At 41.0% G+C, this 13,504-nt stretch overlaps 1 protein-coding gene across 1 annotated transcript; it reads left to right on the top strand.

Moving 5' to 3' along the window:
- Window positions 1–5,437: 5,437 nt before the first annotated feature.
- On the top strand, window positions 5,438–13,422 carry LOC110988964 (organic solute transporter subunit alpha-like). Its single transcript, XM_087133195.1, has 8 exons — window positions 5,438–5,894; window positions 7,228–7,326; window positions 7,680–7,840; window positions 8,646–8,719; window positions 9,054–9,215; window positions 10,128–10,239; window positions 10,851–11,103; window positions 11,621–13,422. The coding sequence occupies exons 2-8, from the start codon at window positions 7,269–7,271 to the stop codon at window positions 11,917–11,919; spliced, it is 1,119 nt and encodes a 372-aa protein (XP_086989321.1). The 5' UTR covers window positions 5,438–5,894; window positions 7,228–7,268; the 3' UTR covers window positions 11,920–13,422.
- Window positions 13,423–13,504: the final 82 nt, after the last annotated feature.

Here is a 13,504-nt window from a genome sequence, read left to right as displayed (position 1 = left end):
CTATTTTGAAAAACCATCCCTCTGCAAAATGGCTCCAATAGTGCCAATTTCGGACCTGATTGCATCCAAGCTGCTCAGAATTGGAAACCCCAAGTCCGGGCCGGGGGTTCAGTGCCATATTTCTCCAATTCCTCGATTTCATGGCTCTCAGGACTCTCTAATATAGAATATTTTGAGTTTGTAACTTTTATTAATGAGCAATTGGCGGACAAATCTTGGCCTTGTTTGCAAGGGTGCACCCTCAGACGTGTACGTCCGGACGTACGTGTAGTCCTGGAACTCTCTCCTATTGATGCGCGCATTTAATTTACCAAGGAGAAGCTGTCAGGGATATTTGTGCGCAGGCCCCTTGTTCACTTTGCTACACGATGGACTATTGTAGCGTTGTACTCACTCAGTCTTTGCAGAGCAAAATTCTTTGCGGTATAACTGGGTTAATGGTTTTGTTATCTACGTAAATATGAACAGCCTAAAGCAATTACCTGAAATCGCCAAATGGTTAAGCTGGTGGTTATCTGATCGTCAGACGGTGGGTTCGAATCCCACTGGTGACTTTTATTTTCCCAAAGCTTGCTGTCAGTCAGTAGCTATAAGAGACTCTAATTTACCCCCGCCAAATACCAACAGTACCTTAGCCCACGGGGTAAGCTCTTCTGCTGGGACTGTCCGCGAAGTCCAGGTGAGCACCTTAGTACAGGTTCGAGACGTATGGCCGACTCGGCGGCCAGGGCTTAGGGGCTTGTCTCGTTTCCTCCCTTGCATGGTCGCTCAAACTCTTTTTAGAGTTAAATGGATGGGCAGGGAGGAAGTGTGGTGGGCCGGGAACCCCGAGATCCCAGAAGAGTCCTATATGGAAGCCGGTAACTGCGATTCCTTGCGAATTTCAGGAGTCCGTGCGCCTGAATGCTTGGTCAACACCACATAACTTTTTCCCTCACCTATTTCTTTTCTTTTTAATTTCCTTAGCATGTGTATTTCACATCGTTTCAAGGCTTAAAATACTGATGAAAAATAAAAGAAATGATTTTATAAGCCCATATTACTGTGTTTTATCATCCACTTTTATTGGAAAGCCACAAACAGCTTTGAAATAGGAAATTACATGCGACGGTGCAGCATTGTTGGTACATGCAGCTAACAAATAGTAATAGCCTATGATTCTGTGTATCGCTAGCTTATAGAGCGATAGGCCTAAGTATAAAAAAACCAGAATTTTCTGAAACAAATTTAAGACTTTTTTGCGCACGCTAAAGTATGTTTTTAGTATGAGCTGAAACCGTGAAACAGAAGTGACAAACCGTGTTTTATGAAGGCCTACCTCACACTGTGCGGATCCGATAACCGCAAGGCAACATCTTTAAATTTGTGATTTAAATGTTCGCACCCCTTGTGAAAAGGGCATCTCAGTCCAAAAATACAATGGGAAACTCAAGGAGGAAACAAATTTTAAAGACAACAGCCTTGTACAATTCTGCATTTCTCAATTGCACAATCATAATTTTGGAGATTTGATCACGAGGACGGATCCACAACCATTTGGGGGCAACCTGTTTTTCGTAGGGGGAAAATAAAACAGACATTGGGAATTTATTGATAAAATTTTTCAGGGCCTCTCTGAGGGATGAGACTACATTTAGGTTCTGTTTACACGCTCTTTACAGGAAAGGAAATGAAATAGACCCAAAACATTAGTCTTTTCTTCGTCATCTTTCAAACAGAGAAGGGGACCTTTGGTTCCTTTATTATGGGCGAGGAGGGCTGGTCCTTCAACTTGACAGTTTTGAAAAAAAATCACAATTAACAATTTACGAATTTAACAAAACGTCATGTCTTGTGGTCTCTAAAAGATTCAGTTTCTAGAACAGAAAAAAAAACAAATCAGAAAACAAGAAAGAAGCAAGCAATCAAATTGTAGAAAGCAAACTAAAAAAGAAAAAAAGTTGAAGAATCAGGTGCCCCCCCCCGTTGTGCGTGAAAAAATATTGAAACTAATTAGGGTCGTTAAAAAGTCCAAAACTCTTAGGATTAAACATTTGTTTTTAACAGTCACAATGCAAAATTGCCAGTTTGATGACGGGTTCAAATCAAAAGATAACTTTTCTACAATTATCGTATGCAACCGGCTATTCAGGCAGTATTTTTTGGTTCGTGCCTGATGAGGTATTTTTGGGTTCATTATATAATGCTTACAAAATTCAATTTTGTAATGATGTCATTTTGTTTCATAGCGCTTTCCAACCACAATCATGGAGGTGAACAGGCTCATCATATTTTGTTTACGTCTCTTACCTCCCAATTTTGTATTCAAAACTGCACAAACAATATTGTAGCCGGTTTGTTGACTTAACATCGCGTGCAGTTCCTTTTTTCACCAAATGTCTAAATACTTGAAATTAAATATCACTCTAATGTCACATTGAAAAAAACTTCAATAATGCCGGCCCTCAGACGGGAATTTTTTTTAAACTGAATTTCGGTCTTATCCCGTGTATCGACTGCATATTGTGGGGTACAATTTCTCTCGATGACAACGAAATTGGTAAATGACCCCTTAAAGTAATCAATAAACATGCTGTGTGGAGTCCGTTTTACTTTGATGTACGGTTGGCATTGAGAACTTGTAATCCTGTGTAGGGAGCTGATGTGGATTAATACTAAATAGGATGTCAATTCTGTTTTTTGTGCTCAAGTAATAACTCGTGCATGGTGGGTTGGTCATAAAAGACGAACATTGTGAAATTCTGTAAACCTTGAAGCAAGCCACGATCGTCGTAAATTTCACCGCTATGTGACCAAGCCATAAACATGTCTGACTAGGCAACTTCTGACGACACAATTAGCACCTTGATAGAGATAAAAGTGACTTATTAACACCTCATTATTTTGACACCTGGTTTATTGACTGCAATTAAATTCCCATTAAGATGATACGATCAGTATTTATAACACCCAGTTATAGGCACTCAAAACTTAGTGACACTCATTTAAAGATTAGAAATGTTGCAAGTACACGTAAGGGTTAAAGTCGTGGCAGGTCTTTTATTGCATACACTATTTACCTTATGATTTTGACTCTTTGGAAGTACTGATGGACAGTGAGCTTCATCAAGTTCCGATATCTCGTCTCTCGTCGTCGTCAACTGACTCCTGAAGACAGCAGCCCCGTACTGGCTAAAATTTGGTTTTCATATCATAACTTCTCCCAGGGAAAAAAGTCTAACAACGGTAGATTGTGGGAGTTTGATAGTCTAACAGACATCCTCATTTGAACAATACTGAAACTCTCGGAATCGCAGTATCTGTCTTCATGGTGTGAAGCGATATGCAGTAAAAGAAGCCACGTCTGTCTGTTTCAGTGAGCTTTATTCCTTGGAAGAATTTCCACACCACCCCGATCCGCTCCTCAAATCCTTCCATCCTTACATTGTGCATTCGTGTCAATTAATGTGAAGGTATTAGGGCATACATTGGCAGGTCTCTATAAATTATGTGGGGGACAGGCTGGGATTTGGAAGCTGACGTTTTTGTCATTGCTTCCAAAGCCCAGCAGGTCTTAAACATATTAAAGACCAGCCAGCAACATTTTTGAATAAACAAGCTACTTCTACTTTAACCTGACAATTTTGAATTTCATATTTCGGTAATTTAGGTAATTCATTTTTCAACGGGGAGGTTTATTAAATATATCAGTGCGAAGGCAGGCGCGCTCATGCTTCACACCAACTTTTCAGGCTTGGTCAAGAAGTAATAGGTTTATTGCTATTTTTAAAATTAACGGTTTCAAATAACAGTTAATCCAAAAATGGTGCTAAGCATAACACGCTGAATCCTCTCACTGCAGATTTCCCTGGGCTTCAAAACCCACACACGATTGACGATTTTTTTTGAATTAAAATAAACACATTTCGAAATGGCGACGGCACCTCGAGTACAAAATTTGTGGCGTGTAAATACATGTTGATATTCAGGGGTCACTTGTGTTGCTTGTTGCTGTTCTATCAACCGTTTAAGGCCGTGCTCGTGATTGGCTCCCGACCAAAAGTACAGGGGCGAATTCAGGAACAAGGATGACACATCACCTGATATTCATTGTTTACAATGGTATTGGTGCATTTATGTAAGTTATTATTTTTTTCATTTCCGCCACTTTCCCGTCTCTGTCTCAGAGCAGGAGGGCGGGGGCTTCGACCCAAAACTGTGTATGAAGCGCTTCTGTAAAGGCATAACTCCCTGCATTATGAGGGAGTGGCTCTCTAATGGGAAATGTGGCAAATGCTTGCTTGAAAGCGACAGCTAAAACATTACCGGGCGACTTGTGTTGACGTACCGTTCACTTTATCAGAAACATTTTCCGGGCCCGCGGTTTGTGTTGCCATAACAAACCGACTAATTGTCAGCGTCGTCAAGTAGACGGGACTGGCGATCAATCAATAGAATTATTTCTGTCAAGCCATCTAGAGGATACATCAGTTCGGGCTGACTGAAATTGTGACTGCTCTGGTTTCGTGAAACAGAAATCCGGTTAACGGGGTAAATATAACAGGAAAGTCTTTTTCTTCCAATTTTAAAACTACTTTGTACTTTGGTGGAACCAGCGACATATTCGGCATTTGTGTGTGGGGGGGGGGCAAATTCAAAAGCGAATGCGGCTTTGAGCTTATTCAAGATGATGTTGGAGGAGAAAAGACATCAAAAGCCTTACTCGCGGTGCCGACATCCTTGCTTTTTGCATGGTGTTGTTTTCTTGGGGTTTGGTGCTAATATTTGATGATGAATACCGACTACGTAATGAAGTATTCTTTGTAGAGAAAATAAATCCGCGGGGGGAGTTGCACCGCCCCCCGATACGCCACTGGGTGGAACGTAATTGATGTTACATATGTTTAAGCCAAACTGTAGCTCTGATTACTAGCCAGCAGCTTATGATTTAACAAATGCAAGTTGGAAGTCATAACGTGTGTGATGCTGTCACGGTAATTCACTGAGAGGAGGGACTCCACTCAACCTTTATCCTGGACAGTTTGACTCATCAACAGTTAGATTCTTTTGCAAAGCAATAAATTAAAGCTCAACTTGCGTGTTATATTTCCCGCTGAAAACATCAGTATTTTACGTGGGTCTTATATAAAATAGTTCCTTTAAAGTAAAGGCGTTTATCAGTTTAAGAATGAGCCTGCATTTTTATGGAAAATTGTCGACTTTATTTAAAGTTTAAAGAAGATTCCAGCAGGTGGAAGCGTGAATTCTTGGGTTTTTGTCAATGTATCACAGTTTTGTAAGGCTTTGCATTGCTTTCAAGAAGTGATAGGTCTCTATTTTTCAGGGGTCTGTCACTGCCTAAATCTGATCTTCAGGGGATCTTCGCTTAGTACGCAGGAAAACGCATGCAGTACCAGTCGGCCTTGTGAAAGAGTAGCAATAAATACTGTCAATTTATGATAAAGATTTCGATAGCGATTATCTTCATCTTCCTACTGGGATAGCACCTTTTTATGTGTTCTTCTCTGCAAACAATCGATAATTGCATTTAATACTCGGGTGTCACATCTAAACAGCACTTAAACGTGAAGAGTCAACACATCGGCATGCAATCAGAGGGTCATTATTTTGGTAAGACCCGTGTGTTCTGTTACGGTAATGGTCATTTACTGTCCGAACTGTTTCTGGGTATGACTGGATTTTTTATGCTCTGTATGACGGGCACACGATTGGGATGGGTGTATAACTTTATAGATAATTCCGCAAAGCAACGTCTTCAATCTTTGCATGTTCCTGCATCATCACCAGTGGCTGCGATTGCTGTTCTGGGATCCTCGACTTGTCGAATTTTTCAAGTCGTGCAGGTACTGACCTTTAATTCAGGGCAGTCAAGTAGTCTTGACAAAGGTAAACAGGTAAGACATAGTTTTGTTATCATACGGAAACGCTATCTGCAATCAGTGTTTTGCAGACAGTATTTCGATAAAGTTTACAAAACAGGAAATGTTATCAAACGGGAAGTTGTCTCAGATATATATTTTGATGCAGAAATGTTTTTGTGCTCAAAGACGAATTAAGTTTTCCCTCTGACTGGGTCACTATGGGCAAAGGTTATGTCGAATTCCGCACTACACATTTCAAAATAGAAGTCATATCCCCAGTTTGCTCTTTGTTGGGGTCCGGCTTGTTAGAGCCTGTGGTACAGCATCTCTTTAATTCTGAAAAGTACTGCAGTCATTCTATTTGTAGTATTGGTGTTGCTATTATGTGACAGATCGTTCATGTTTATGTTATAACCTCGGGTAAACAGAGTAGTTTAATTTTCAGCGTGCTTTGGCCGGCAAAACATATATACTCTGAATCGCCACTCCAATAGTCTCTGCTACAGGGGAGTTCACTAGTGGCGTATCCGGGGGGTTCCCCCTCCCCATACGTGTTGCCATTTTTAAAAAGAATTAAAGCGCAAGAATTTTTTATAACGGCACTACCGCGTGATCTCGGGACAGGATTCTAGGGTGCAGCCATGGACAGTTGTTGGAAAACCGCATTCCATCGTGCCTCCGCCCCCCGCCCCGAACCCAAGACCTAGGCTAAATAAAACTGAGTCCACCCGATTAACTTGGTCTCCCTAGTGACGTAATCGGCCCCCTTTCTCCCGAAGAAGCCTCCCAGCCACACAATATCTCGAGTCGAGGCCGCTATATTTGACTTTTGGCAGGTTTGCAAGCAGATTAATGTGGCAAGGCAAATTTCCTTCGAGCAATGAGAGTAAAAACAAACAATCCACTGGGTAACAATGGAGAAAGAAGTGCCAACACTGAATGCACCAGAGCATTCGAAAGAGCCAACGCTGATTCTCGGCTTCGGACACTTTTTGTGGCAGCCTCGAAACAGACTGTAACCCCCAAACATTAATTTACTTCCTCCGAACCCAGGAAAAAAGACACTATCGTGCATCAGGTGAGTCTTTCGGTTATTTTATTCTGGCAATCGAACAGACGGCATTTTGAAAACTTAATATCCGCAGGTTTTCGATATATCGCTCCCCATGGGTATCACGTAAGGCTAAGCCTGGAACAGATGGTACCTGTGCATTCAAATTGAAGATGTAAAATCAATTTGGTCCGGTACTGTCTTCATTCCACGCCCGAAGACGCCTTCCTGACGTCAATTTCAAGGTCACTACTTCAGTCAGTTGAATAATATAATCACGATAGGCCTCTACTTTTGGCATTTCCTCCGCTGTAGGATAAACGTTGAAGTCGACCATCTGCTCAGGACCAGAAGTCATGGCAGCAAACACCAGTTGCGCAATGGGAGATCTCAGTTCAGAAGATCTTTTCAGAGGTAGGCCTATTTCAGTTTCCTCTCCAATTGGACTCAGTGTCAGGCAGACGTTCATTAAACCATCTTAAACACCTTTTTGGGCCGATTTGTTTTAGCCCTGTCAGGATCGCCACAGTGATTTTCAAAAACATTGACAAAATGTCTAAGAAATTAAATCAGGTGCCCACTTCCAAAGTCTATCTTTTGCGATTTCATGCTGATTCTTCCAACAGGACTTTCTAAGTCAACCAATTAAAATGATCTTTTTTGGAAAATTTGCCTTCTTGGTCTTTACAGTCTCTCTGTGGATCCCCTGGGCCTCCAAGCACTTTAGGATGATTCATCGATCCGACTTTCTTTTTCTTGTTTTCAAGACATCGCCAAGAGTCCTGCCGCCATCGCGGCCATCGTTCTGCTGACAGCAACCTCCATTCTCACCCTGGTGATGTTTGTTGAGTCCGTCATCAATGTGAACAAGAAGATCCCTAACAGCAGACGCAGGGTTCGGCTCATAGTACTCATGGGAATATACCCGGTATATTTATGCAAGAAATTAGGAACCGTTACAACAAGACAAGTTGAAATCACAGTGGGGAAACATTCTTCTAAATTGATTTTTGGAGTTCTCATACCTCAAGGGCAACATGCGTGTATCGTGTTTACTCTTAATTATAAACCTGATCAATGTGGCAAGAAAATCGTCTGCCCTGCTATTCCATGTTGGTACAGGCGCAGATTCGGATTGTGGTGTCACCAAAAAAAATTTAAAAATAGCAACAACAAAAAGAAGGTGTCCTGCAAAAGTTATTATTTGTAAATATACCAATAACAATGTAAGGCATTACCTTCGTGTCCAATTGTCCGCAAAAGTCAGACATAAAAAACCTGACGCGGCCTGACTCCCTCCGGAAAAATTCCTGGATCCGCCCATTGCACTTGGTTGTTGACTGCACGGTATTCTTTTTTTTCGGTGAAATCCGAAATAGAGACACAGTTGACAGGGTTGTTTTCATTTTAATCAAACTGAACATCTTTAGGATCCCGATATGAATCAGGCAAACCAGAACTGAATAAGGAATAAACCTTAGCTTCTGAAGCTTTAAAACACCGTTTCATCGGACAGAGTAGCTTGATATTCTTTTTTCCACACGTATATCTGTCTCGGTACGTGTCGCAAAACATATTTTTTTTCTTATGAGTTTCAAACCGCGTCAGAATCGGGCAGTATGTATGGCTTCGGCTCGTCACCACATCATGTCAATGGTAGAATTCAAGCCGTAGCCCAATTTGTCTTATAAGTCTTAATAAGTGTTGATTTGGTCACTTTCTTCCTGTTACAGATGATGTCTCTTACTTCAATGATATCATTGTACATTCCTGCAGCACATCTCCTTAACAGTCTCGTAGCGTCTGTGTAAGTGCATTTTAGCGATTCGTCACAATTTTGCCGTCAGTATAACTCGGTGGTGGTCACTGGCTGTCAACAAGTGGATCATTTGCAAAGAACAGTCATTGGTTTGGGCAGGAAAATGTAACCAACCGGCACTTTAGTGTCGACATCAAGACGGTCCAACTTACTGTCGCTAAGTTAGAATTTGACCATGAGAGAAAATCCCTATGTTGTGCGATATGACCTACTTGTGCAGCCTATCTGATTGTCACAGCAATCTGATTTTGCTTAAGTTTATATAGCTAATCCCTCAACATTAAAAATCGTCTTATATAAATACCCCCTCCCCCTTATTTAGGTATTTCTCGGTGGCGCTGTTCCAGTTCATCATGCTCATCATCGACTACTACGGCGGCAAGGTGGCCGTAGTTGAGAAGCTCAAAGACCGTCAAGTCTCGCTTGCCAGCCCACCCTTCACTTGCTGCTGCCCGTGCTGTTTGCCAAAGATAACCATTACACCGTAAGAAAACTCATTCAAGTCGCTGATTAGCATTGAAGACGATGGATCATAATTCATGAAATTCGTCAAAATAAAAAACCCTTTCATTCTAGAAGGGGTTCGCACCCGTGGACTTTAAGTTTCGTCGTGGACTTTAAGTTTCGTTTGGTGGTATGATCTCTACAAGGGTGGATACAAAGCCAAAAATTCGGGGGAGGGTACCAAAAGGCTATAGGGGAAGGTGGGGCTACTGGACCACTTCAAATCCAGCAAAAGGATTTGATTCATGACCAAAACATTTGTTTGTTAATGGCAAACAGCTGAAATCAATTATACACAAATAAAACTTATGAATGTTAACTCATTAAAAATTCATCCAAAAGTGGACCACTAACCCCACACCAGGGGCAAGTGGACCACATCATAAAACCTTAAAACTTGCCACCAAAAGAGTACGAAATGAATGTTGGAATGAGTAAATTGATAATAAAACACTGAAAGTGGCAATCGTAATTATCTCAGAAGCACCAGAGTTCATTTTAAAAAATTAATTAAAAAATTCCTATACCTTAGTTGCCCTCCAGTCAGGTAATTTCTGGTTTGGGGATGTTAAGCTAAGTATGGAGTTCGGTGGTTTGGGCATTTTCATCCTAAATCATGATTTGAAGTTTATTTTTTTATTTATTCAATTTATGTTCAGCTTAATCTCTAAAAAAAACAAATACATGTATACTTGTTTAAACGCAACTGGTCAATTTCATAACCTGTTAATTTAACTCGGTCTAAGACTGGGCCAGTTGCCCGGATGAACCACTTGCCCCACCCTCCCCTAGAGCTCATGTGGAACTTTGAACCACATTCGTCTTTGAAGGTTCAGGCAAAATGTTATGTCCACCACCGTTCATTTTCACAGCGATGATTTTTATATGACAGATCCAACCTGCGTAATCTGAGGCGTATAGTGATGCAAGTTGCCTTTGTTCGACCGTTCTTGTACTTCATCTCGTTGGTGCTCTGGACTGATGGAAAATACACGCACGGAAAGGTAAACTTGTGTACTGTATTTCCAATTCAACTTGGAGTAAATTATTACGTGTACCGGGTAGTGGAGAACTGTGCTACGCGGGTGAAATGGTGTTCTGAATCAGAGCCAAGGTGGCCTCTCAGTTTGTGCAATGTAACTTTGCTTTGAAAAGGTTTAGTCCTCTATGAGACGAGAGTTGAGACTTTAAAAACAGTGGTAACACACTCTGGCGTTACCACCAAATTACAAGGCGCTAATTATTATTACCTTAGCTGCTCACTGGGCCGCAGCCATTTCTAAAAGTATCTCAGCTCCAAAGATGCTGCCGTTTTTTGGCGCAAACAGCTAATAAAACAAAACAATCGTCTCCATACCTGCACAGTTTACCCATTTACGCTTCTGGGTGGAGAGAGACAAATGGGAGTTGAATCATTTGCCCGAGGTCACAACATGCAACCGGCAGCTGGATTCGAACCTCCGGCTCTATGTTCGTGAGTTCGTGAGAGAAAAATATCCCCAGACCTCTTAAAGCTTGCACTATCCAAAAGAAATTCACTCCAATTATTACACACGCTTTTTTAAACCACCTGTTATCAGCACACCAATCTTTCCACTTTGTCGACCACCGTCAGATTGCCCTTGACGAGCCCTATATCTACATCCTCACCGTCTCCTCTTTGTCTGGCCTCCTCGCCCTCTACGGTATCATCCTCTTCCTCACCGTGTCCCTGGAGCCCCTCCGCTCCTACCGCATCCGTCCCAAGTTTTTCACCGTGCAGATGGTGTTGATCATCATCAGCTCCCAGAACCTCATTTTGGCTATCCTGGCAGACGTAGGCGTCATACCGTGTGTGGCGCCTTTCAGCTCAGACTCCCGGGCCAACTGTAAGTTGATGGTGGAACAGAACAAAAAGAACACAAAGAAAAAAGATTTGTTCAAGTTGAGAAAAGTAAATTTCATAAGCACAAATCTCTTGATTCTCTCCTTTCTTACTTACAGGTATATCATAAAAATACCGTAGAATATACGAGATTTTTTTTAGTGTAAAAAACTTTGGTGTTGATCTTACAGAGATCCCCAAACTAACATAGTATGCTAGATTTAAGTGATTGTAATTTTGCCTTGGGGAGAAAGATTCTCCTAGGGTCAAAACTCCGGGCCTCCTAACTTTTCCGATTTTAAGCTGGAACCAGTTTGCTTTCCAAACGTATTCTTCTATTCTTCAGCAAAATAAAGAGAGTTTTGTTGGTGTGAGTACCCTCATTTGGAGAAATTCCTACTGAAAAACCCCCAAAATATAAAGGAGTGTAGGCCTACTGATTTGTAAGGAGGCGAGCGTAATTGGAACATCATCGTTCTTCTGTTAAATATTGCGAAACTTTCTCCGATATATTCCTGCAGATATCGGCGACATGCTGATAATCGTGGAGATGCTGTTTTTCGCGATTCTCAGCCGCATGTACTTCCGCGGTCGCTTCGGTAACGTCGACCTCATCGACGAGAACGCCCCCATTGGTGGTCGGCTGACGACTTTTGGGCCCTACGCCGTGGTGACGATGGAACAGGAGAAACCCTGTGGGCCACTCGACGGGAATAAAGTTGAGGTGAATGGAAACACTCAGTATAAGATCGGGAAAGAAAATCCGGATCAACAAACAATCAAGCCGAAACAAGACGAGAGTGAAACCACTGAAGCTTGAATTGACTCGCCGAGCAAGTTCGGTATTGCATCAGCGCATGCCTAACTGGTGCACTGTCTTTTGGGGGGAAAACATTTAGAAGTAAATGCAGCCATGAACGCTGACTGGTACGCGTGCTTTGTTCTAGAATGGACTTGCCTTTTAAAAAAACCGAACTGGCAATTCAGTATAGGGGCTGGATAATGGTTGGCCGGACCATCAGCTAGGACATTAACTAGAACTATGAAAATGTAAGCTTTTCCCCAAACCAAATTTTTGCTCTCGGCAGTCCCGTCATTTTGACCTCAGTCCATTAGAAGTACTTTTGTACATACATGTAGAATTCATACGGTAACAACGCTGACAAAAATAATGAAACTTCTACAGTTCAGGCAAAAATGATCTTGAGCATGAACAAGTTATATTCCCCAGTCCATATTATATTCGCAGTTATTCGTGTTGACAGCCTGAGAAAACAAGTAGGTTTATATTTTACTGTATTTTCCATTAACCATAATTATTTCTCATAAAAATTATTATATCACATATTGAGTGTAATATGAATATGTTTTAAAGGAAAGATACAACTCATTAGCAATTTAAAATCTAAATATAAACACAATAAGACAAGTATGATTCGATATTTATGGATTTATTTTATTAGGAAGAATGCTATTGGTTAGTGTTTTGGTAACGGTGTCTAATTTGTTGTCATTAACAATACCGTTGTTTGAACATCTTGTATAAGAAAAATGAACGATACTGAGAATGAATGACTACACCACTTTTGTAGAGTACTTTATTGAGTATTAACCCTTTGTGTATTTGTATAAATCAAGTTCTTGAAACTAAGCAAAGGAACGAAGTAAACGGGATTGTCAGTAAAGCATGCAAGTTCAGCCCTTTTTATTTTTCTATTGCACGTTAAACCTCGGGGTATCTGAAACTCGAATCCTATTTAACTACCAGTCATTTAATTGTATATCTCTGAGATATGCTGCGCCAATTTCCATGTATGTTTACTTTTCATCTGTAGCAATATCCTTAGCGTACCTTTTCGCATAGGCACATTGCTATGTGAGAATTTTTCAGTGGAAGTCTGTTACCGGTAACTGATTCAAAACGGCAGAGTTTCAGATGATAAATTAGCGTATGAGACAGTGCTTTGAATATTACTGCATTCATTGGCAAGTTGCCTATTTGCTGCATTTAGGCCAATACGCTAAACTTCGCTTTAAAGAAAATCAGTTTCGGCACAAAATTCCATCAATTAAAAGTGTACGCGTAAACAGTTAACTTGGTGTTAAATCGATTGAACATCTTCGATATCCACAAAGAAGATAACTTTACTAACGTTGTCCTGTCATGATAAGTCTTTTTTCCCATCAGTGTAAGTTACCAGTTTTATATCGTATGTTATGTTTTAACTGAACAGGCATTGGTGTCAAAAGCGCTCCGTCAAAAGCCTTGAGCAGTGCTATGGCAGAAATCAGAGAGCATAAATAAACAGGCCAAGTCGGTGAAGGGATCAATTCTCACAATTACGTTTCAAAACAGAATATCAATAAATCTCTAGCAGATCAATTTTGCTCCCTCCAGGACCGAA

This window comes from Acanthaster planci, linkage group LG01 (genome assembly GCF_054643075.1).
Source record: "Acanthaster planci isolate LZ-2023a linkage group LG01, COTS_SCS, whole genome shotgun sequence".
NCBI classification, from domain to species: domain Eukaryota; kingdom Metazoa; phylum Echinodermata; class Asteroidea; order Valvatida; family Acanthasteridae; genus Acanthaster; species Acanthaster planci.
Note: the sequence above shows the minus strand (reverse complement) of the source record. Positions and strands in the feature narration are given on the sequence as shown.

Coding starts and splice junctions, on each gene's coding strand:
- LOC110988964 (XM_087133195.1), top strand. CDS start 7,269: ATGGCAGCAAACACCAGTTGCGCAATGGGAGATCTCAGTTCAGAAGAT. Junction 9,216..10,127: donor CCAAAGATAACCATTACACC/GTAAGAAAACTC, acceptor TTTATATGACAG/ATCCAACCTGCGTAATCTGA. Junction 11,104..11,620: donor CTCAGACTCCCGGGCCAACT/GTAAGTTGATGG, acceptor ATATTCCTGCAG/ATATCGGCGACATGCTGATA.